Source organism: Oncorhynchus tshawytscha, linkage group LG03, assembly GCF_018296145.1.
Source record: "Oncorhynchus tshawytscha isolate Ot180627B linkage group LG03, Otsh_v2.0, whole genome shotgun sequence".
Classification (NCBI taxonomy): Eukaryota; Metazoa; Chordata; class Actinopteri; order Salmoniformes; family Salmonidae; genus Oncorhynchus; species Oncorhynchus tshawytscha.
Window position 1 is genome coordinate 55014723 of NC_056431.1, and position 26608 is coordinate 55041330.

At 45.9% G+C, this 26608-nt stretch overlaps 1 protein-coding gene across 16 annotated transcripts in view; it reads right to left on the reverse strand.

Moving 5' to 3' along the window:
- map2 (microtubule-associated protein 2) overlaps positions 1–26608 on the reverse strand; it is a 134690-nt gene that overhangs the window by 36324 nt on the left and 71758 nt on the right. For 11 of the 16 annotated variants that reach the window (XM_042319673.1, XM_042319684.1, XM_042319679.1 and 8 more), the window contains 3 exons: positions 22471–22557; positions 8558–8635; positions 3765–3986 (listed from right to left, as the gene is read on the reverse strand). In XM_042319673.1, the coding sequence (XP_042175607.1) occupies positions 3765–3986; positions 8558–8635; positions 22471–22557 (387 nt within the window). Of the gene's footprint in view, positions 1–3764; positions 3987–8557; positions 8636–22470; positions 22558–25158; positions 25312–26608 lie in introns of those variants that run through there. The other 5 variants (XM_042319685.1, XM_042319682.1, XM_042319686.1 and 2 more) reach the window with 4 other exon arrangements.

Genomic DNA, 26608 nt, shown 5'->3' on the forward strand with positions numbered 1-26608 from the left:
ATCAAATAATCCTGAAAGAAAGACAGATACCGGTCCAGCACACTGTTGAATGTTCCTGCAGTTTTATTGAGTGCAACTGTGACAGAGAGGTCCCAAAAGTCTTTGTCAGGCTATAAAAGAACCCTCTCCTCTGTCTGTCCAATCTGCTGTGGCTCTAAGTTCTCAAAAAGGCACACAATGGCCATAGTCTTTCTCTGTCACACACACCACATCAACACACCACATCAGGTAACTTTCATTCAAATGTTACTGTACATTTATCAGTAAGAAAATGCATGCATGATACACTATAACAGTATTTTGCAAGCAAAGTTATGTGGCTATACATACAGTCATGGCCAAAAGTTTTGAGAATGACACAAATATTAATTTTCACAAAGTCTGCTGCCTCAGCTTGTATGATGGCAATTTTCATACACTCCAGAATGTTATGAAGAGTGAGTGATCAGATGAATTGCAACTTTTTGCAAAGTCCCTCTTTGCCATGCAAAACATTTCCACTGCATTTCAGCCCTGCCACAAAAGGACCAGCTGAAATCATGTCAGTGATTCTCTCGTTAACACAGTTGTGAGTGTTGACGAGGTCAAGGCTGGAGATCACTCTGTCATGCTGATTGAGTTCGATTAACAGACTGGAAGCTTCAAAAGGAGGATGGTGCTTGGAATCATTGTTCTTCCTCTGTCAGTCATGGTTACCTGCAAGGAAACACGTGCCGTCATCATTGCTTTGCACAAAATGGGCTTCACAGGCAAGGATATTGCTGCCAGTAAGATTACACCTAAATCAACCATTTATCGGATCATCAAGAACTTCAAGGAGAGCGGTTCAATTGTTGTGAAGAAGGTTTCAGGGCGCCCAAGAAAGTCCAGCAAGCGCCAGGACCGTCTCCTAAAGTTGATTCAGCTGTGGGATTGGGGCACCACCAGTACAGAACTTGCTCAGGAATGGCAGCAGTCAGGTGTGCGTGCATCTGCACACACAGTGAGGCGAAGGCTTTTGGAGGATGGACTGGTGTCAAGAAGGGCAGCAAAGAAGCCACTTCTCTCCAGGAAAAACAAACATCAGGGACAGACTGATATTCTGCAAAAGGTACAGGGATTGGACTGCTGAGGACTGGAGTAAAGTCATTTTCTCTGATCAATCCCCATTCCGATTGTTTGGGCATCCAGAAAAAAGCTTTTCCAGAGAAGACAAGGTGAGCGCTACCATCACTCCTCTGTCATGCCAACAGTAAAGCATCCTGATACCATTCATGTGTGGGGTTGCTTCTCAGCCAAGGGAGTGGGCTCACTCACAATGTGGCTCACAAAGTGGCTCGGGGAACAAAACATCGATATTTTGGGTCCATGGCCAGGAAACTCCACAGACCTTAATCCCATTGAGAACTTGTGATCAATCCTCAAGAGGCGAGTGGACAAACAAAAACCCACAAATTCTGACAAACTCCAAGCATTGATTATGCAAGAATGGGCTGCCATCAGTCAGGATGTGGCCCAGAAGTTAATTGACAGCATGCCAGGGCGGATTGCAGAGGTCTTGAAAAAGAAGGGTCAACACTGTACATATTGACTCTTTTCATCAACTTCATGTAATTGTCAATAAAATCCTTTGACACTTATGAAATGCTTGTTATTATATTTCAGTATTCCATAGTAACATCTGACAAAAATATCTAAACACACTGAGGACGCAGACTTTGTGGAAATTCATATTTGTGTCATTCCCAAAACTTTTGGCCACAACTGAATATTTTACACATAATATACTAAGGGGATGTTGCCTTCTCCTTATTAGTTGAGAGAAGAGCCACAAAAACATATAATAAATCCCACTCCCAGCTCATCCAAGATCTGTAACAATTTTCTGACTTGCTGTAGGCAGTGTAGGCACTAGGCAGAGAATGTGTCCTGTATCACTGTTCTAGGACCAGTCCTCAACCCTCCAAACCCAAACCATTAGATGATAGAAACAGATCTAGCCCCCAAACAAGCATATCCACGCATCCTCTCTCTGTCACCATGGAGCTGGGTGCCTCTGCTCCTAACTCCTAAGCTGTTATGCCGCCTGCGATTCTGAAATCCTGCTTAGAGGCAGAAAGACGCTGCTCAATTCAGCAGGCTTTATGTGGCGGCGCTATGCCTCGCCATGTGGCACGGTGCTCAGGGTTTTAGATGTGATGGCCTGGTGACTGTGCTGCTGCTGCTGCTGCTGTCTGTGTCTATGTCTGTGTGTGTGTGTGTGTGTGTGTGTGTGTGTGTGTGTGTGTGTGTGTGTGTGTGTGTGTGTGTGTGTGTGTGTGTGTGTGTGTGTGTGTGTGTGTGTGTGTGTGTGTGTGTAGCAGGGCCGTGACCGGATGTGGCAGCGTGCAGCAGTGTGCTGGGTCACATCACAGCAGGGACTCTCTCTCTGCCCAGGAAGAGACAGAGAGGAGGAGTGATGCCATACAGTCTACAAGCTGGAGACAGAGGAGAGAAGAGGACTGCTAAACCTACAGATGTATGATCTTTATTTGAGCCAGTTTTCTCCAGCGGGACAATAATCCTGAAGCAACAGGAAATGTGAATTATTATGTGGATTCAAATTAATGGACATTTTTGTAGGGGTTGATACATCTTTCATAAAGGGAAAATCAAGTCTGAAATTTCAAAGTAGAAATTACAAACTTCAGAAGCCTTTTTAAACCTCAAATACACTACACGTTTTACATTTCTTGCATTGCAGGGTGATCAAATTAAGATCCTACATCTGTAGCTTCAGGGGATCTCTTTGCCCAGGGAGAGACAGAGAGGAAGACTGATGCCGTATACTGTAACACTTCCAGCTGTCTCCTGGAGACAGAGAGGAGACAGAGAGGGGAGGGCTGCTAAACCTCCAGCCTAGTACAGCCCTGATGAGGTGTTAAGTAAGGACATGTTTTTGTTTACTAATACTATAAGCCTTTGAGAGTTGTGAGAGAGCGTATTGAGAGTGTGTGTGAAGTGTGTCCTTTAAGAGATCGTGTGTCTATATGCAGAGTGTTAAGTGATCGAATAATAATCTACAACGGGTGTGTGTGTAAGGGCGGTGGTGGGACGCATGAGAAGGGGCTTGATGGGAGGGATCAGGGATGAGTTTGTCTTTGAGGGAGAGATGACAGACAGACACACAACACGCGTGAAGCATTAAGATGACACGGACAGGCAGAGAGGAAAACGTGCATGAAACAAGTCTTAGATCATGCTCAACAATCCCCTGTATATTGCTGCAAGCCATTTGGACCTGCATGCCACTCTATTTACGTGATATGCATATGACGTTGTTTGACCTGTATGCATAAACATGTGAACACTTCATGATATGCACCCTTGCAAGTATGCACATGTACGTTTAAGAATTTCCTCAGCCCAGTTTGTATTCAAATTATGAATCAATACAGTTATTGATTAGTTATCTTTATCGGATCACTTTGAGAAATGATGCTTATATTTATCAGATTACTTTCAGAAGGTATGGAGGGCTTCCGGAGGCAACATTGACTAAAGGGAACAAATGGCTTTGATTGAGAAATAAATAGAAGTTAAAACAAACTAGGTCATCAAAACCTGAAAGCTCAGATTCTTTGAGCTAATTGACACCACAGGGACACACACAGACGGTAAGGCGGAGGTTGTTGGTCAAACCACAGAAAAGGTGGATCGGGGTAAAAACCGAGAAAGAGGAAGATAGAAGAAGAGACGATAGGAAGGAAGAATGGCGTTACGTAGAGGAACCATGCGCGGTTCACCTTGGATCTGTCTAAAGGCAGCGGCCAGCACTGAGGGCCGAGAGGAGACCGAGCGATCCCACTCAGGGCTGAACAAGGGGTGATCATAGTATTCCTCGTCAGAGTGGTAGGGGTCATCCTCGGGCACAGACACAGAGATGGAGGGGGCGAGGAACTTGCACCTCTCCCGAGAATTTTGGAAGCGGCGGAGAGGGCAGACCTCCTTCTCCTCATCCCCTACATCTACAAACAACAGAAGAACGTACTGCAGGGGAAATTTGGACAAACACACGGAGAAACACGCTGGGAGAGAGGGAGGGAGAGGGGGAGGGAGGGAGAGGCACACACAGAGAGAAACACACTGGGAGAGGGAGGGAGGGAGGGAGGGAGGGGGGGAGGGAGGGAGAGGCACACACACACACACGGAGAAACACGCTGGGAGAGAGGGGGGAGGGGGGAGGGAGGGAGAGGCACACACAGAGAGAAACACACTGGGAGAGAGGGAGGGAGGGGGAGGGAGGGGGAGGGAGGGAAACACACTGGGAGAGAGGGAGGGAGGGGGAGGGGGACACACACACACAGAGAGAAACACACTGGGAGAGAGGGAGGGAGGGGGAGGGAGGGAGAGGCACACACACACACAGAGAGAAACACACTGGGAGAGAGGGAGGGAGGGGGAGGGAGGGAGAGGCACACACAGAGAGAAACACACTGGGAGAGAGGGAGGGAGGGGGAGGGAGGGAGAGGCACACACAGAGAGAAACACACTGGGAGAGAGGGAGGGAGGGGAGGGAGGGAGAGGCACACACAGAGAGAAACACGCTGGGAGAGAGGGAGGGAGGGGGAGGGAGGGAGAGGCACACACACACACAGAGAGAAACACACTGGGAGAGAGGGAGGGAGGGGGAGGGAGGGAGAGGCACACACACACACAGAGAGAAACACACTGGGAGAGAGAGGGAGGGGGAGGGGGAGGGAGGGAGAGGCACACACAGAGAGAAACACACTGGGAGAGAGGGAGGGAGGGGGAGGGAGGGAGAGGCACACACAGAGAGAAACACACTGGGAGAGAGGGAGGGAGGGGGAGGGAGGGAGAGGCACACACACACACAGAGAGAAACACACTGGGAGAGAGGGAGGGAGGGGGAGGGAGGGAGAGGCACACACAGAGAGAAACACACTGGGAGAGAGGGAGGGAGGGGGAGGGAGGGAGAGGCACACACAGAGAGAAACACACTGGGAGAGAGGGAGGGAGGGGGAGGGAGGGAGAGGCACACACAGAGAGAAACACGCTGGGAGAGAGGGAGGGAGGGGGAGGGAGGGAGAGGCACACACAGAGAGAAACACACTGGGAGAGAGGGAGGGAGGGGGGAGGGAGGGAGAGGCACACACACACACAGAGAGAAACACTCTGGGAGAGAGGGAGGGAGGGGGGAGGGAGGGAGAGGCACACACAGAGAGAAACACACTGGGAGAGAGGGAGGGAGGGGGAGGGAGGGAGAGGCACACACACACACAGAGAGAAACACTCTGGGAGAGAGGGAGGGAGGGGGAGGGAGGGAGAGGCACACACAGAGAGAAACACACTGGGAGAGAGGGAGGGAGGGGGAGGGAGGGAGAGGCACACACACACAGAGAGAAACACTCTGGGAGAGAGGGAGGGACACTGGGGGAGGGAGGGGAGAGGCACACACACACACAGAGAGAAACACTCTGGGAGAGAGGGAGGGAGGGGGGGGAGGGAGGGAGAGGCACACACACACACAGAGAGAAACACTCTGGGAGAGAGGGAGGGAGAGGGGAGGGAGGGAGAGGCACACACACACACACAGAGAAACACTCTGGGAGAGAGGGAGGGAGGGGGGGAGGGAGGGAGAGGCACACACACACACAGAGAGAAACACTCTGGGAGAGAGGGAGGGAGGGGGAGGGAGGGAGAGGCACACACACACACAGAGAGAAACACGCTGGGAGAGAGGGAGGGAGGGGAGGGAGGGAGAGGCACACACACACACAGAGAGAAACACACTGGGAGAGAGGGAGGGAGGGGGAGGGAGGGAGAGGCACACACACACACACACACACACAGAGAAACACTCTGGGAGAGAGGGAGGGAGGGGGAGGGAGGGAGAGGCACACACACAGAGAGAAACACTCTGGGAGAGAGGGAGGGAGGGGGAGGGAGGGAGAGGCACACACACACACAGAGAGAAACACACTGGGAGAGAGGGAGGGAGAGGCACACACACACACAGAGAGAAACACTCTGGGAGAGGGGGAGGGAGGGAGAGGCACACACACACACAGAGAGAAACACTCTGGGAGAGAGGGAGGGAGGGGAGGGAGGCACACACACACACAGAGAGAAACACACTGGGAGAGAGGGAGGGAGGGGGAGGGAGGGATAGGCACACACAGAGAGAAACACACTGGGAGAGAGGGAGGGAGGGGGAGGGAGGGAGAGGCACACACACACACAGAGAGAAACACTCTGGGAGAGAGGGAGGGAGGGGGAGGGAGGGAGAGGCACACACAGAGAGAAACACACTGGGAGAGAGGGAGGGAGGGGGAGGGAGGGAGAGGCACACACAGAGAGAAACACGCTGGGGAGAGGGAGGGAGGGGGGAGGGAGGGAGAGGCACACACAGAGAGAAACACACTGGGGAGAGAGGGGGAGGGAGGGAGGGGGAGGGAGGGAGAGGCACACACAGAGAGAAACACACTGGGAGAGAGGGAGGGAGGGGGAGGGAGGGAGAGGCACACACAGAGAGAATCACACTGGGAGAGAGGGAGGGAGGGGGGAGGGAGGGAGAGGCACACACAGAGAGAATCACACTGGGAGAGAGGGAGGGAGGGGGAGGGAGGGAGAGGCACACACAGAGAGAAACATGCTGGGAGAGAGGGAGGGAGGGGAGGGAGGGAGAGGAAACACACACACACACAGAGAGAAACACTCTGGGAGAGAGGGAGGGAGGGGGAGGGAGGGAGAGGCACACACAGAGAGAATCACACTGGGAGAGAGGGAGGGAGGGGGAGGGAGGGAGAGGCACACACACACACAGAGAAACATGCTGGGAGAGAGGGAGGGAGGGCAAGGGAGGGAGGGAGAGGCACACAGAGAGAAACACACTGGGAGAGAGGGAGGGAGGGGAGGGAGGGAGAGGCACACACACACAGAAACATGCTGGGAGAGAGGGAGGGAGGGGGAGGGAGGGAGAGGCACACACACAGAGAAACACACTGGGAGAGAGGGAGGGAGGGAGTGGGAGGGAGGGAGAGGCACACACACACAGACAAACATGCTGGGAGAGAGGGAGGGGCACACACACAGAGAAACACGCTGGGAGAGAGGGAGGGAGGGAGAGGCACACACACAGAAACAGACAGGGAGGGAGGGAGGATAGAGGGATGTGGTGTTGGGGGAGGAGAGAGAGAGAGAGAGACACAGAGAGAGAGAGAGAGAGAGACACAGAGAGAGAGAGAGAGAGAGAGACAGAAAGAGACAGAAAGAGACAGAGACAGAGACAGAGACAGAGAGACAGAGAGAGAGGCAACAAGACAAAGACACAAGGACAGTGACAAGCAACTGAAAGTGAGTTTGGAGCCTGCCACTCGAAGAGAAGATGGGCGGACCACACAGTCAGAACAACGTGACAGAGACAGCAATGTAAAGCGATGTAACAATGAAACCCATTGAAAGCTAGTGTTAATGAACCGACTGCTGCAGTGCTGATAGACAGTGTTCCAGCGGAGGGCTGCTAATGGGCCACTACATGCTTGCTGGGTGTTTGGTAACCGCCCCTAATACAGTAGCACAGTGGTGCCAAGGTGTTCTCTTATAAGGGAGATGGCTATGATTCATTATATAGGAAGAGAGGAAGCTATGTTGATAACAAATCAATTCAACTACCAATAACCAGTCTGTCTGAGCATGGCTGGATCCTACCACAAAATCTGTCATAGGTCACATGTCCACTGCAGTCAGAGTAACGTAGACAAACACAGACAACAGGCCAGGCTCAATCAGAAACAAACCAGGAAGACAAAGAAGCATGGTCCAACAACAAGGAAAAACCAACATAAAGACATGCTTAAACACAGGACAGAAGAGTAAAGACAAAGACACATAAGTGGAAACAAAAGAGGTTAGGAGGGCAAACAGGCTACCAGAGGTATATCTGCAAAGACAGTAGGAGTGGATGATCAAAGTTAGAGGGGAGGAAGGATGCCAGTGGGGGGTGAGGAGGGGCAAGTTCATGCAAAGGTCATGCACTGGCATTCCAAGATGCATGGTCAGGGAAGGGGGGAAGATAAAGGAGTATGGGCTTGTGGATGTAGTGACTGAGGTAAAGAAGTGATGAAGGTGAGATGATTTCTAATTCTGTGGGAAAACGAAGATGAGGAGGAGGGAGAAGACTTCTGTTTACTTCCACAGAAAGAGAATGAATGTCTAAGATACACTTCCTGGGTTTCTGTGTAACAACATGATCCAGGTAGGGAGCCTCTGTGATTGGTTCACCCAAAGGTGACACATACTGCATCTTCCAAGGCAGCAGCAATTGGGTTCCAAGGGTCTCAGCACAGTCAAATACAACACATACAGTCTTGATGATAACATATCATTCACTCACATTCTCTCTCTCTCTCTCTCTCTCTCTCCATTTCTATCTCTCTCCATTTCTCTCTCTCTCTCTCTCTATTTCTATCTCTCTCCATTTCTATCTCTCTCCATTTCTATCTCTCTCCATTTCTATCTCTCCCTCTCTCTCTCTCTCTCTCTCTCTCTCTCTCTCTCTCCCCCCTCTGGACCTTACCTTGCTCCAGGGGTCTAAAGCAGTGCTCAGCAGCAGGTGAGGGAGGAGGAGAGGGGGGCAGGTTTGCCGTGTCTTCAACTACAGAAAGACAAACAGATGGGGACAGACAAAATGGAGAGATGATAATTTATCCAGAGTGAAGTTTGAAAACAGCTAACTAATAGACAACCCTTTGTGTGTCTGTTGAGATAGTAGCTGATTAAGCCTGGAGAGGAGAGGATGAAATTAATTAGTCTTTCTGCTCTCTCTCTCTCTCTCTCTACCTGTCTCTCATGTTAATCCTTTAAAGCTCATTTGACAGTCTCTGTGAACAGTAGAGATGTGAATTAATACTACAATGGCTGTTTTTCACTGAGTAATTCCTCCAGTGAGGATTCTCTGGTGGAAATTTTATGAAATGTGAGGTATTTTCAAGAAGCTGCATTTATATTATCAACTGTAATAGTGAATTAGCTAATAGTGGTAATACAAATTCATTACTGTAATACAAATAGGCTTACAGCAGACAGCCTCTGTTGGCTCTGTTGTAGCCTCTACAGTATATCCCCATTTTGATGTGTATCTGTCAGCTCCACACGCCATAGATGTAGTATGAGGTAGATTTGCTGACAGACAGAGTCCCCACTGCTGATTAGTATAAACTCAGCAAAAAAAAGAAATGTCCCTTTTTCAGGACCCTGTCTTCCAAAGATAATTAGTAAAAATCAAAATAACTTCACAGGGGGACAAAATGGCGCCGTAGAGAGAACACGGTGTTTCTGCGAGCTCTCGTGGCATTCGTAAATTTATATTCTTACATTAATCTACTAGCTTGAAAAAGTGGTAGAATTGGCTAAATAAGTTACCATATAATGAGTCTTGACGACTATTTCGCAAAAATCTCCGACAACATGCCCAATAGAACTACTAAGAAGTCGACCAAAACCACCACCCCTGTGGATGTGCATGAGGAGCTAGCTAACGTTAGCGAAGCTAACACCATTGCGGATCCAGGCACAATGGACCTGATGATTCAAAAGATGACTGATAACATTACTAAAGTGATCGATGCTAAGATAAGAACGGTCTTGGAAGCAATAGCAGGCCATTCAGCTGAAATACAGAGCGTTGTGAAACGTGTTGTTGAGGCGGAAGGGAGAATTGCTGCAGTGGAAACTTCAACTACATCTATGGACGCTAAGATAAAAGCACTTGAGAAACAGGTGCGCGAAATGGCGGAGCACATTGACGACTTGGATAATCGAGGACGCAGATGCAATATTCGTGTTGTGGGACTCCCGGAAAATTCTGAAGGGACACGTTCAGTAAAATTCTTTGAGGAATGGATCCCTGGCTACCTACAAATGGACACTAAGGCTGGTCGTGTGAAGCTGGACAGAGCCCATCGCTCTCAAGCACCGATACCCGGTCCCAATCAGCGCCCACGGCCGGTGGTTATAAAGTTCCACAAACGTCATGGATTAGAAACATCGGCTCGGTAGTCAACATAAAGGTCCAAAGGTCTCATTCTTCAATGATTATTCCACAGCGGTTGTACAAAGACGCAAAGCGTTTGATGAGGCGAAGGCTCGACTCAGGAGAATGAAGATGGACTACACACTGTTGTACCCGGCCACATTGAAGATTATGGTCAACGGATCACCTAAAAAGCTCTACACACCTGAAGAGGCTGCTGCGTTTATTGACTCTCTCGGGTAAATAACTTTAAGCTGCACCTCCACAGCATTGAATAACTTTGTTTATTTTTGGTTGAATCTGATCATGAAACACTGGTGTGAGTCCTCACGTACTCCGGCTCAGTAATATTCGTATCTTTATTATTTTTCTTGCTAAAGTAATAGCCGCTATAGCTCAGGCTGAGATATGTGTGAATCCATATTGGTGCCCAGGCTTGGTTTTATGTGGAAGAGCCTCAATCTTCTTCTATTGATTTTCTTTTCCAGATATATAAAGGATGAGGCTATTGAGCGGCAATGCGGACTTAAGAGTCTACATTGGAGAGTTGAAATCCCCTGCATGTTAGCTAGTGGGAAAACCCCCTTTTGGATTTTTACATGTTTAATTTTTGGGTTTAGTATAGTTCGAGTTCAGGGTTCATATTTTTTGTTTATGCTCAGTGAGATAGAGGAGAGTTCAACACATGGAAAAAGACTGTCTTTTTTGAAAAAAGAAAATATTGATATTGCCCTGTTGCAAGAAACTCATTTGGATGATAAGGAGCACCTGAAATTACAACAAGGAGGGTTTGGTCAAGTGTTTTTCTCATCGTTTACATCCAGAAGTAGAGGTGTAGCAATTCTGGTGGAAAAGAACTTACCACTTAAGGTCTTGAATTGTGTGAAAGATAAATTTGGTCGCTTTGTTATAATTAATGGTACTTTACAAGGGCAGAACATTTCCATAATGAATATTTACTTCCCCCCTGCTCACCCCCCTGATTTCCTCACTAAGGCATTTCTAGACTTTTCAGAATTAAACTCAGACACTGCAGTGGTTGGAGGAGATTTTAACTGCTTGTTGAACCCCTTATTGATAAGTTTCCCAGTGGTATAGCTTCACTCTCTCCTCAAGCTAAGTCACTTAAAGCTATTTGTGATGATCTGGGGTATGCGGATGTCTGGAGAGCTTTCCATCCCTCCAACAGAGAGTTCACTTTTTTCTCTGCACCTCATGGATGTCAGACTAGAATAGATTCTTTTTTATGCCCAAGACGTCTTTGCAGTCTGTTTTATCCGCTAGGATAGGAAGCATAGTCATATCTGATCATGCTGAGGTGATCCTGGACATAAAACTCAACGGGGCATTCAATCGGTCAAGACTTTGGAGGTTGAACACAACCATTCTTAAAGACCATACATTCACATCATATTTTATAACAGAGTTTAAAGCATTTTTCTCTATTAACTCTCAATCAACAGATAACCCCTCGCTCCTTTGGGAGCCCTGTAAAGCGTATGCCAGGGGTCTGATTATGTCGTACACAGCTACTAAGAGACGGAAAAAGCGGGAAAAGCAAAAAATGTTAGAGGGTGAATTAGGAACTAAAGAGAAGGACTACATTAAAACGCCCACTCCTGCCCTACTAAAGGAAATATCAGTCATTAGATCAACGTTAGACTCTCTCCTAACACAGGACGCTGAAAAGAAAATGAGATTTGTCAGGCAAAAGCTATATGAACATGGCGATAAGCCAGGAAAGTACTTGGCATACCTATCTAAAAGAGGGCTGACTCTCAGTCAATTGCTACTATTACTGATTCTGATGGTAATCATTTATATGAAAATAAATTGATAAGTGACTCATTTAAGAAATTTTATACAAACCTTTATGTCTCAGAACTGCCAAAGGATGCACCCAAATTAATGGAGAACTTCTTTTGTAAGATTGAGCTCCCTACTATCTCCGAAGAGCAGAGGTCCCTCCTTAATGCCCCCATTACCAAGGAAGAGATAATGTTCGCAATTAAGAATCTGCAAAATGGTAAGGCCCCAGGACCAGACGGGTTTTGTAGTGAGTTCTATAAAGAGTTCCATGGCCTGATCCTTGAGCCATTGCGTGATATGTTTAACCACTCATTTTCAAATGACCAACTCCCTCAAACGCTGAGAGAGGCCAACATTTCACTTATTCTCAAAAAGGGAAAATGTCCAGAGTCTTGTTCCTCATACAGACCAATTTCCCTTCTGAATGTGGATAGAAAATTGCTTTCTAAAATTCTAGCCACAAGATTAGAGGACTCACTGCCACTAATTGTGAAAGGAGACCAAACTGGCTTCATTAGGGGCCGTAAGTCATGCAACAACGTCAGGCGGCTTCTTAATGTAATTCAAGCCTACCAACAAAGTGCTGTGGATGGTCTTGTGCTCTCCCTAGATGCTGAGAAAGCATTTGATCGTGTGGAGTGGTCTTACCTATTATTTGCTCTAAATAAATTTGGTCTGGGGGACAACTTTATAAAATGGGTGAAAGTTTTATATGATGATCCTCAGGCTGCTGTCCTTACTAATGGGCTACGGTCAAATAGCTTCTCTATACACAGAGGTAGCAGACAGGGCTGTCCTTTATCCCCCTCCTCTTTGCACTCGTTATGGAACCTGCTATACAGGGGCTGCTCATTGCTGATGTTCACCATAAAATAAGCTTGTATGCTGATGATGTCCTGATATTCATCTCTAGTCCTGAGACTTCAATTACATCTCTTATTAATATTATTGAATTATTCAGCGAATTCTCAGGCTACAAGATTAACCTTACTAAGTCAGAGGCTATGCCACTTGGTAGCCTACACTCTGTACCTAATACTTCTCCCCCTTCCCTTTTAAATGGTCTCCCTCAGGTTTCATGTATCTGGGTATATTTGTAACTATTTGTAATCAAGAGGGCCACCATTGTTCCTGTTCCCAAGAAAGCTAAGGTAACTGAGCTAAACGACTACCGCCCGTAGCACTCACATCCGTCATCATGAAGTGCTTTGAGAGACTAGTCAAGGACCATATCACCTCCACCCTACCTGACACCCTAGACCCACTCCAATTTGCTTACCGCCCAAATAGGTCCACAGACGATGCAATCTCAACCACACTGCACACTGCCCTAACCCATCTGGACAAGAGGAATACCTATGTGAGAATGCTGTTCATCGACTACAGCTCGGCATTCAACACCATAGTACCCTCCAAGCTCGTCATCAAGCTCGAGACCCTGGGTCTCGACCCCGCCCTGTGCAACTGGGTTCTGGACTTCCTGACGGGCCGCCCCCAGGTGGTGAGGGTAGGCAACAACATCTCCTCCCCGCTGATCCTCAACACTGGGGCCCCACAAGGGTGCGTTCTGAGCCCTCTCCTGTACTCCCTGTTCACCCACGACTGCGTGGCCATGCACGCCTCCAACTCAATCATCAAGTTTGCGGACGACACAACAGTGGTAGGCTTGATTACCAACAACGACGAGACGGCCTACAGGGAGGAGGTGAGGGCCCTCGGAGTGTGGTGTCAGGAAAATAACCTCACACTCAATGTCAACAAAACTAAGGAGATGATTGTGGACTTCAGGAAACAGCAGAGGGAACACCCCCCCATCCACATCGATGGAACAGTAGTGGAGAGGGTAGCAAGTTTTAAGTTCCTCGGCATACACATCACAGACAAACTGAATTGGTCCACTCACACAGACAGCATCGTGAGGAAGGCGCAGCAGCGCCTCTTCAACCTCAGGAGGCTGAAGAAATTCGGCTTGTCACCAAAAGCACTCACAAACTTCTACAGATGCACAATCGAGAGCATCCTGGCGGGCTGTATCACCGCCTGGTATGGCAACTGCACCGCCCTCAACCGTAAGGCTCTCCAGAGGGTAGTGAGGTCTGCACAACGCATCACCGGGGGCAAACTACCTGCCCTCCAGGACACCTACACCACCCGATGCTACAGGAAGGCCATAAAGATCATCAAGGACATCAACCACTCGAGCCACTGCCTGTTCACCCCGCTGTCATCCAGAAGGCGAGGTCAGTACAGGTGCATCAAAGCTGGGACCGAGAGACTGAAAAACAGCTTCTATCTCAAGGCCATCAGACTGTTAAACAGCCACCACTAACATTGAGTGGCTACTGCCAACACACTGTCAATGACACTGACTCTACTCCAGCCACTTTAATAATGGGAATTGATGGGAAATGATGTAAATATATCACTAGCCACTTTAAACAATGCTACCTTATATAATGTTACTTCCCCTACATTATTCATCTCATATGCATACGTAGATACTGTACTCTATATCATCGACTGCATCCTTATGTAATACATGTATCACTAGCCACTTTAACTATGCCACTTGGTTTACATACTCATCTCATATGTATATACTGTACTCGATATCATCTACCGTATCTTGCCTATGCTGCTCTGTACCATCACTCATTCATATATCCTTATGTACATATTCTTTACCCCCTTACACTGTGTATAAGACAGTAGTTTTTTTTTTGGAATTGTTAGTTAGATTACTTGCTCGTTATTACTGCATTGTCGGAACTAGAAGCACAAGCATTTCGCTACACTCGCATTAACATCTGCTAACCATGTGTATGTGACAAATAAAATTTGATTTGATTTGATTTGATTTGAAGCCAATTTTGTTCCCTTGTTTGATACAATAAGACAGGATCTGGATCGCTGGAACTCTCTCCCGATTTCTTGGTTGGGTAGAATATCCCTCTTGAAAATGAACATTTTACCTAGACTACTTTACCCAATCCAAATGATCCCAGTATTACTCTCCAATGAGGTAATAAAGGATGTAAATGGATGGCTAAGTTCCTTTATATGGAGTAAACGCAAGCCAAGGCTTAAGATGGCAATATTGCAGCTGCCAAGTTCTATGGGCGGCTTGGACCTGCCCAATATCAGGTTCTATCAATGGTGTGCCCACCTTTGTTATATTTCTGACTGGATCACAAATGATGACTCCTCTATTTGGTTAGACATTGAGACTTCTCTTTCAAAATACCCCTTACAGGATCTTTTATTTTTCAGAAGTTTCAAGTCTGTAGAAGACCACTGCAATAATCCCGTTACACTTAACACACTCAAAGTATGGAGATCAGTTCAACGCTTCCTGGGAAGGTCCAAACTAACCTCTGCTCTTACCCCAATTCTTAACAACCCAGATTTCAGTCCAGGATTGCTGGATGCTGGCTTTAACTTATGGCTTAATAAGGGCATACGCAGGCTAAATGACTTATTTGCTGATAAGATTTTGTTGTCATTTGAGCAGATGGTCGAGAAATATCGACTCCCAAAGCAGGACTTTTTCCGCTTCCTACAAGTAAGACATTATATTCTGAAGAGCACCACCTTAATTGGTAACCCTGATGTGTCTGTCATTGAAAGAATGCTTTTTTTCCCACAAATGAAAATGTCTGTAAGTCTGTTTTATGATACTTTAAGGTCCTTTTCTGCTGTCAACACACAGAGGGTGAAACAAGTGTGGGAGAAAGAATTGTCTGTTACTATTGACGAAGAGATGTGGGAGGACATTTGGAGATATGCAAAAACAATATCTATATGTAACCGTACTAGAGCAATCCAATTAAGAATAATACACAGATTGCATATATCCCCAAATCGCAGACATGCTTTTAGCCCCACTTCCTCTTCCCCTCAGTGTCTTAAATGCAAAACTGATACAGGCACCCTAACACATTGTTTATGGTCATGTACCAAAATACAAAGATACTGGTCTGGTGTTCTGCAAGAAATTGAAAAGATCCTAGGGGTTGATCTAGAATTGGACCCAGTTTCTTTACTGTTAGGTCTCCCTAGTAGGCATGTTACTTCTGTCGGTAAAAGGAGGCTTTACAACATCCTTACCTTCGCAGCGAGGAAAAACATCCTTTTACAGTGGATTAGTGATAAGGTTCCTTCTATTAAAGATTGGCATAAGATACTGTTTGAATGGGTGCCTCTGGAATATCTGACATGTACATTGCATTCTAAAACAGACCAGTTCTACAAAGTATGGGAACCTTATCTAAATTACCTAGAACCTGAGGTATCAGCTATTATGCTGCAAGGATTCTCTTAGAATGGCGGGGATCTATGTATTTCAGAACTACACTGTACGTTCCATGTGCGGAACCTAACCTCTTGGTTCAAACTGAGCTTTTTTGTTTAATTTCTGTTTGTAAGTTTGTTTAAAATGTATGTATTGAGAGACGCAATGATGGTGATGGGGTGAGAGAAGCACCGAGCGGGAAGAGGAAAATGGTGTACGTATGTATGGGTGTGTATATGTGTGTGTGTGCGTGCGTGCGTGTATGCGTATGTGTCTGTATATGCATGGGTATATGTATGTGTGTGTATGTATGTATGTATGTATGTATGTGTATATATATGCACGTAGATATGTGTAAGTGGGTGCTGTTTTTCTTGTTTTTGTTCTGTGTGCTTTGTCTCTGTTGTTGTATCTCTTAATATGGGTGAAAATTGTGAAATTCCAATAAAAATACTGTTACAAAAATAACTTCACAGATCTTCATTGTAAAAGGTTTAAACAATGTTTCCCATGCTTGTTCATTGAACCATAAACAATTAATGAACATGAACCTGTGGAACGGTCGTTAAGACACTAACAGCTTACAAACGGTAGGCAATTAAGGTCACAGTTAAGAAAACTTAGGACACTAAAGAGGCCTTTCTACCGACTCTGAAAAACACCAAAAGAAAGATGCCCAGGGTCCCTGCTCATCTGCGTGAACGTGCCTTAGGCATGCTGCAAGGAGGCATGAGGACTGCAGATGTGGCCAGGGCAATACATTGCAATGTCCAAACTGTGAGATGCTTAAGACAGTGCTACAGGGAGACAGGACGGACGGCTGATCGTCCTCGCAGTGGCAGACCACGGGTAACAACACCTGCACAGGATCGATTCATCCGAACATCACACCTGCGGGACAGGTACAGGATGGCAACAACAAATGCCTGAGTTAAACCAGGAATGCACAGTCCCTCCATTAGTGCTCGGGCTGTCTGCAATCGGCTGTGAGAGGCTGGACTGAGGACTTGTAGGCCTGGCAGGTCCTCACCAGACATCACCGGCAACAACATCGCCGATGGGCACAAACCCACCGTCGCTGGACCAGACAGACAGGACTAGCAAAAAGTGCTTTTCACTGACGAGTTGCAGTTATGTCTCATCAGGGGTGATGGTCGGATTCGTGTTTATCGTCGAAGGAATGAGCGTTACACCGAGGCCTGCACTCTGGAGCGGGATCGATTTGGAGGTGGAGGGTTTGTCATGGTCTGAGGCAGTGTGTCACAGCATCATCAGACTGAGCTTGTTGTCATTGCAAGCAATCTCAACGCTGTCTGTTACAGGGAAGACATCCTCCTCCCTCATGTGGTACCCTTCCTGCAGGATCATCCTGACATGACCCTCCAGCATGACAATGCCACCAGCCATACTGCTCGTTCTGTGCGTGATTTCCTGCAAGACAGGAATGTCAGTGTTCTGCCATGGCCAGCGAAGAGCCCGGATCTCAATCCCATTCAGCACGTCTGGAACCTGTTGGATCGATGAATGAGGCCTAGGACCATTCCCCCCAGAAATGTCCGGCAGGTGCCTTGGTGGAAGAGTGGGGTAACATTTCACAGCAAGAACTGGCAAGTCTGGTGCAGTCCATGAGGAGGAGATGCACTGCAGTATTTAAAGCAGCTGGTGGCCACACCAGATACCGACTGTTACTTTTGATTTTGAACCCCCTTTGTTCAGGGACACATTATTCCATTTCTGTTAGTCACATGTCTATGGAACTTGTTCAGTTTATCTCTCAGTTGTTGAATCTTGTTTTTCATACAAATATTTACACATGTTAAGTTTGCTGAAAATAAACGCAGTTGACAGTGAGAGGATGTTTCTTTTTTTGCTGAGTTTAGATGTGCTGACAGAGAGACGTCCCATCAGGGGATAGAGAGGCTCAGGTGTGTGCACAGACCCTATTTATTACTGCAACAACACACTCACTCATTGCAAAGCAAGCTAGTTACAGAGCCTCCCAAAGACATGACTGACATTTGGAAAAGAGGAAATGCTATCAGCTGATCGTTGATGTTGATGATTGATGTAAATCTTCTCGTTAGCTAGTTAGTTTTTATGATTGTGATTTAACTTCAATGCTCTTTAAGTAATGACTGCATAATATAGCCTAATATTCATGATCTTCTAACTCGTGATATATAGCTGTCTGGCTAGCGGCTTGTGTGGGTTTTTTAGTATAGGAAGGTTAGCTAAAATCTAGATGATAGGTGAGAATTGTCTGTTAATTGAATGATTAGAATATTCCGCCCTGAAACATATAATTGTATGGAATTGATTAGAATGTATAAAATCATAATCAATAAATGTGTAGTTCTAGTCAGAATTAGGGTGAAACAATATGCCTTTATGGTATATTAAACACAGACTGTCTGAGCTTGGTGTTGACCTGACTAGAGATTTGGGAGAGAACGGGGAGTATGTCTCAAGGACAAGGTCTCTATCTCTGTCGGCTGGGTAGTGAGACAGACAGTGTGTGCGTAGCAGGACATGTGTGTGCGTCTGTTTGTGTGCATGTGTGTGTGGGTATGTTTGTATGTGAGTCTGTTTGTGTTGTGTGTGTGTGTGTGTGTGTGTGTGTGTGTGTGTGTGTGTGTGTGTGTGTGTGTGTGTGTGTGTGTGTGTGTGTGTGTGTGTGTGTGCGTATGGCTGTGTGAATGTGTGGGCGTGAGAAGTCAGTATAAAATGAATTGTTTTGTATTCTTGACTTTAGTACGTACTCCCCTTTAGAACAAATGATTTGGAAATCAGGAGGTGCTGGAACAAAAAGTGGGCGTGAGAGGGTGGTGACCTGGGGAGCTCTGATGTTCCGGAATACATGAGAAAAAGAAATACACCTTTATAACAGCACATTGCATGCATAGCCTATCAGCACACCTCCATATAGTGGCATAGAGTCGTGGAGTAGAGGCGCTTGCAAGTTGCACACACAGGGAACATTCTTAGTAGCCTAGTGTCCTGGAAAAAGGTGGCCTTTTATAAATGCATTTAATGCAATTCTACATCATTTTTTATGACTGGAGACTTTGGCAGAAACTTTTTTCATAGGCCTACCTCACAAATGATCGAAAAGACAGGCTACTTTCACACTGACAAACTGAGATCAATAAAAACAACCTAGTCTTGATCCATCAACAGCCTAGGCCTAGGTGAATGGAGACAAACATGTTGTAATATACTGTAAGGACGAAATGATAGTCCTAACACCTCCATGCCAAAAGCCTATCTCTCTCTTGTTTTAAGGATTGTCGTTCCGTCAACGGGACAGTTGTAAATCATGCAGCGTGATGTCAAGATCGCTGATTTTAGAGAAACAACAAATGTCGGTACATAGAAATGTCTTATATCGGCTGAAAGCTTAAATTCTTGTTAATATAACTGCAGTGTCTAATTTACAGTAGCCTTTACAAAAAAAATGCCATGTTTGAGGAGAGCTCTTAACAACAAAAAACTTTTTTCACCTCAATAGGTAAGATAAATTCACCTCTGAAGTTGAAATGTGTACTTACATTCTGAAATCTTGCTCTAATTTATCATTCAAAAGATCCCAGAGATAACATGAAGTGTCGGTTTCATTTCCTAAAAAGGTCCCTATAGCATGCATGATCGATTTTGTATTTCCACTCATACAATTTGCAAAGTAAGGAATCTGTGAAAATCTCACCTTAAAACATTGTTTCAACGAGTCAAATCACGTTTGTATGTATTCCTCAGAGATCTTAGAAGGTAACAAGACTTCACTATATCATGAGGGGTGTAGTATATCCTATAGGACACCATATTTGGTCAGAGAACAAAGCCTTCATGGCACGCCAATGACGTGGGCGGTCATCACTTGATTGACTGTATCTTTGTCAATTAAGCACCAATCGGTGCTTAACAAAGCTAGCTATATAGCCAATGAGCTGGGCTTTACGGAAACCATGTATATGACGTCAAATGTAGCTACTAACCTTGTACGACAGCATGCCTTTTCATTTTGGACCAAAATTATAAGAATATTCAGAGTTATGAAGTTATGAAAACTGGTTGTTTTGCAACTTATAATATGGCTACTAATACTTGGAAAGCTGAATCAAAGTCCAAGTATACAGATTTGACGATATTCTTGCAGAAAAGTGTAATATGAATGCGAATGTCTCCTTCACGATTTGCCCAAATGTACCTGGGGACTTCACACTAAAAGTATTGTAGTTCACTCATACTTGAAGTTATCCATCTGAAACTTTGCACATACACTGCTGCCATCTTGTGGACGCTATTGGAATTACAACCAGAGTGATGGCTAGAACTGTGACCTTTCTCTTGCATTTCAAAGATGGTGGTATAAAAATACCGGTTGTTTTTTCTTTGTATTTTCTTCTACCAGATCTATTGTGTTATTTTCTCCTACATTCAATTCACATTTACACAAACTTTTAAGTGTTTCCTTTCAAATGGTAACAAGAATATGCATATCCTTGTTTCAGGGCTTGAGCTACAGGCAGTTAGATTCATTACACAGGGGCACCTTGTGCTGTGGACAATAAAAGGCCATACTAAAATGTGAAGTTTTGTCACACAGCACAATGTCACAGATGTCTCAAGTTTTGAGGGAGTGTGCATTTGGCATGCTGACTGCAGAAAAGTCTTAAGAATTAAATGTACATTTATCTACCATAAGCCGCCTCCAATGCCATTTTAGAGAATTTGGCAGTATGTCCAACTGGCCTCACAACGGCAGACCACGTATAATCACGCCAGCCCAGGACCGCCACATCTGGCTTCTTCACCCTCGGGATCGTTTGAGGCCAGCCACCCAGAGAGCTGATGAAACTGAGGAGTATTTCTGTCTGTAATAAAGCCCTTTTTGGGGAAAAACAAATTCTGATTGGCTGAGCCTGGCTCCCCAGTGGGTGGGCCTGGCTCCCAAGTGGGTGGGCCTATGCCCTCCCAGGCCGTCATGGCTGCACCCCTGCCCAGTCACGTGATATCTATAGACTAGGGCCTAATGAATTTGTTTCAATTGACATATTTCCTCATATGAACTACAACTCATTAATATCTTTGAAATTGTTGCATGTTGCGCTTATATTGATGTTCAGTATAGTTTGTAAAACAATATTCACTCAATAGGCCTCTTTGGAAGTTTATAGGATAATTAGCAGTTGACAGGGGTTCTCGATAGGAAAACAGTTAGGGTCAGCTAAATTCTAAAAAATTACTATAACTTTAGCAAATGTATTTTTATATATCAGGGGTGCTGCAGAACCTCCAGCACCCTTCTCAGGGCTATGATTCGATATAAGAAATAACTGATGAAGTGCTGCTGTGCTTCAGCCAACCAGAGCGAATATCGATGATGATGTAAATCAAGCATTAATCAAATGTTATGCTGCTGTGGCAGAACTGTTTATATTTCTACTAGTTATCTCGCTACACAAACTCAACCGGTGACCTCATCAAGACATGCATGTTTGGATACCGGGCGCACGCAATCTCCCAACAGGGCAGACTGGGAAAAAGGCACATCCGGGCGCATGTGAGCGCCGTACAGGGCAGACCAACTGGCGGTAGGGTGATGAACTTGACGTCACAATGACTTTGGGGCAGTCAGTTCAGAAGAACAATGACATAAACTGTATAAAAATGTTTTAAATATATATACCACCACCCAAAAGGGCACTTGGCGAGTGGGAAAGCAAAGGAGCAGGTGCTCGGGCAGACCCTTATCTGTGCACGTGCATGGAGAGGCTACTACATGTTGAGGGTCAATGTTGCTAAGTGGACTCCAGATGGCTGATCTGGGATCTGTTCTGCTTTGCTCTGGGTTTACTCCCCCACCACTACCACCATGTTAGATCTTCTCTGACAGCTGTCCGGTCCAAGCACTGCTCTCTAACCCCTACGCACACACACACGCACGCACGCACGCACGCACGCACACACACACACACGTACCCAAACACACACGCAAACGCACACAACCACGCACGCACACATGCACGTACCCAAACACACACGCACGTACCCAAACACACAACACACACGCACGCACGCACACACACACGCACACACACACACGCAACACACACACACACACACACACACACACACACACACACACACACACACACACACACACACACACACACACACACACACACACACACACACACACACACACACACACACACACACACACACACACACACCAACAGCACCATTTTAGTCCATTGACATCAGCCTAAAGGACTTCTATGTCACTTTCAGAATAGCTATGCTCCCTCTGGAGGGGTGGGCCGGGACATGTCCTGTGTGTGTGTGTGTGTGTGTGTACCTGACTGCAGTCTTGTCTCCTGTTCTCCCTTCAGTACTGCCACTGCTTCTGCTGTCACCTCTTGCACGATTCGTGCAGAAACTTGCTCTGTGGGACACACACACACACAGTTAGACACACAGGCACCCACAGTCTTCAGTGATGTCGAGACCAACTATATCTTGCTAATCATATCGTGTCAAGGAAATATTTACTTATGGTCAGTACTTATTGATTGATAATTAATTTAATGATTGCTTTCTGTCTATCTAAGGCTGAATGTTTAATATGCAGAGAACCGTGGTGAGAAAAAAAAATCTAAATTGAAATATGAAATAGGCTATCTATACTTGTAGAATTGGCAGCATTCTAATTGCAGGCATCACCATGGAAACACTGGTTCAGACAGGAAGCAGCCAAACCTACTGGCCAATCAGAAATGGCTCTGGGCATGGGCCTGTGATTGGCTGAACTTTGAGTCAACAACAGCGTGGGATGCCCAGGGTTATACTCACTAGGAACCAAATGAAAGCAACGGAAGCATGTTTTTCGTCGCAATATGTTTACTATGGTGTGCACTAATGAACATGACCCAGATACCCTCCACTGGTCACAAACAATTTCATCTAGATGATACCTTTACCCATTAGACATAGGTTGACAGTACAATCCTTAAAATAGCATAAAGAAGATGTCAAGTAGTTGTAAAACTGATGTGGAGTGGACTGAGTTCAGAAGAACATAGGTTTATATGTATGTGTGTGTGTGTGAGAGTGTGCTTGTGTGTGTGTGTATGTAGGGTTTGTGTATATACTGTGTGTTGTAATGTAAACCTTGGTGAGCCATACATCCATGATTCCTGTGCATATGGACTCCAATATATACTGTAGATCCATACCACATCCTTTATTTTAAACTCATGAGTTTTACTGTCATGATTTAGTTTTTGAGAATGTCAGTCTCCTAAACCGTGTAATTGACATGGCAACAGTGCATTTCAGTGGGATTAGTTAGTTGGCGGTGGAAAGCTTTTGTTGTCACGACGAGCTGTTTCAGGACCATTTCCCACCCACCAGACACTCACGCGCACATGCACACACACATGCACAAACACACACACATACATGCGTAAGTCTTCCGGAAACACTCACCCACTCAAATGAGCCTGCTTTCTGTGGTTCCATTTTACAGAGAAAATGACTGTCATACACACATGGACAAATACATACCATTTACAAACCCAACTGTCATTACAGTCAGTTTAATCCATTAATAAACATAAGCTATTTGAGAAAAGGTAAAAACCTGAGCGAGATTGTTTTAATGACTTCAGTAGGAGTTATACCTGCCAAGTTTTTGAAAAATATAACAGAACAGTCAATGCTGAAAATCCAGGAGCATCAATCAACAGCCTACCAGATACTGGTCAACGTTCTCAGATCTCCACCCTGAGATCACATCATGAAACTGTGTTTCATGTCTTGAATCTCAATCCCTCCCAGCCCAGTGATGTTTTGCCTGATGCATTGATGTAGCTCAAACGAGCTGAACAGGAGAGTCAAAAGATGGACAGGGAGGAGAAGAAAAAGAAGAGATGATTTCACCACAGAGCCACTGAGACAGTATTAACAGATTCCTTCAAATCAAATCAAATTGTATTGTTCGCACATTCTATTGGTCCAGCCTTCGCCTCAGATTGCCTTAGCAGATCAACCACACAGCATGACATTCCAACAAACACAGTCCAGGGCTGCGTCTCAAACGGCAACCTATTGTCTATGTTGGACTTCTTTTAATTAGAGCCTTATGGGCCATTTTCAGTGTCTGCATAGAAGCAAAGCAAATTGCCATCGTCAGCGGTTCTATGCCCTTTCTAGTCATTCTCTTACTTTGTCTCTATCCTGATTCCTGACACCATAACGTCATTCTATTCTAGAGCCCATAGCTTGGCGATGATGAACTCCCTCCCTCCAAACAGACAGATATGCGCCCTCCAAACAGACAGACATGCCCTCACCTAGACAGATACCCACTCCCTCCCTCCCCACTCACTCACTCCCTCCCTCCCCACTCCCTCCTCACAGAATGGGCAGTGATGTGTCCTGCATCCAGATCAAATTCTGCCTCAAAGGCACACGACGACACATGCTCACACACACCTCCAACACACACACACACACCTCCAACACACATGCACATACACACACAGCATCACCAGGTCGTTGGGTTCATTCCAGTGAAACAGCAGTTTACTAGCTGACAGACACAAACAACACACACACACACACACACACACACACACACACACACACACACACACACACACACACACACACACACACACACACACACACACACACACAGCAATAAACTCATCTACTGTCTCATCTACTCTAATTCTAATGATAGCTGTCTTCTTCAGTCTTGTTTCAGCCCTTCCCAACAGAATGATGTTGAGTCAAAAACCATTCACAGTGACAGCCCTTACTTCTCTTACCAAGTTTGTCTCATTGGCCTTAACACATGAATAAAAAAACAGAAAAACATGAACAAATAAAAATAAGGCACATTAAATGTCAATAAAACCCCAGTATAAAAGAGAAGAAGAGTTATATTCTAATCCAAAGCCACAACTACAGTCCCCCCCCGGCATGCAGACAATTCTGTACTGAGCTACACTACCAGGACAGAAAAAGGTTTTTTTATTACCTGTACTGGTCAGACCAGACTAGACCAGTAGAGCAAAGCGAAAACAGACTCCCCTTGAGTAGAGACCTGAGGCAGCCACAGAGTCAGACACACTGCCAAACGCAGGATTGCACCTCACCGCAGGGTGGAGAGGGGAGAAAGAGAGAGAGAGAGAGAGAGAGAGAAAGAGAGAGAGGGAGGGCAGAGAGGAGAGAGAGAGAAAGAGAGAAGAGAGAGGGAGGGCAGAGAGAGAGAGAGAGAGAGAGAGAGAGAGAAAGAGAGAGAGGGAGGGCAGAGAGAGAGAGAGAGAGAGAGAGAGAGAGAGAGAGAGAGAGGGAGGGAGAGAGAGAGAGAGAGGAGAGAGAGAGAGAGAAAGAGAGAGAGGGAGGGCAGAGAGAGAGAGAGAGAGAGAGAGAAAGAGAGAGAGAGAGAGAGAGGGAGGGCAGAGAGAGAGCGAGAGAGAGAGAGAGAGAGACAGCCGGCGAGATACCACCGCCAAAACTCTGTGTGAAGGGAACGGAGCTGTTGCCACAGCAACACACAGCCTAAGTGTTTTGGGCCCGGTCTAATTCTGAGCTTTGGTTGCTCTGTTCCCATCCTCAGTCCCTCCCCTCATCTCCCCTCTCTCTCATGTCTGAGAGCTCAGCTGCCACACCCATCCCCAACATGATGCTGCCAAAGGTACTGACTGACTAACTGACTGAATAACTGTACCCCTGTACATGGTGAAGCTCAAGAACACCATGACAACTGTGTCCTCCACAACTACCTCAACAGAAAACCATGACAACTGTGTCCTCCACAACCACTTGAAAATAAAACCATGACAACTGTGTCCTCCACAACTACCTCAACAGAAAACCATGACAACTGTGTCCTCCACAACTAACTCAACAGAAAACCATGACAACTGTGTCCTCCACAACCACTTGAAAATAAAACCATGACAACTGTGTCCTCCACAACTACCTCAACAGAAAACCATGACAACTGTGTCCTCCACAACCACTTGAAAAGAAAACCATGACAACTGTGTCCTCCACAACCACTTGAAAATAAAACCATGACAACTGTGTCCTCCACAACTACCTCAACAGAAAACCATGACAACTGTGTCCTCCACAACTACCTCAACAGAAAACCATGACAACTGTGTCCTCCACAACCACTTGAAAATAAAACCATGACAACTGTGTTCTCCACAACCAATTGAAAATAAAACCATGACAACTGTGTCCTCCAAAACCACCCCAACAGACAAGAGTCAAAACAACACAAAGTCAAACATCAGTTAACAACATCCTAAAACCCAATACACAGATAACGTTGGTGGTTACTAACAGTATAGTTAATATTGAAATTACATTACAGTTTGTGTTGAAGTGTTATACAGATGTGAAAGTCTGTAAATGTTCACAGCATACTACATTGGATGACTAGCAATGTGGCAGGTATTCAAACTACACATCTC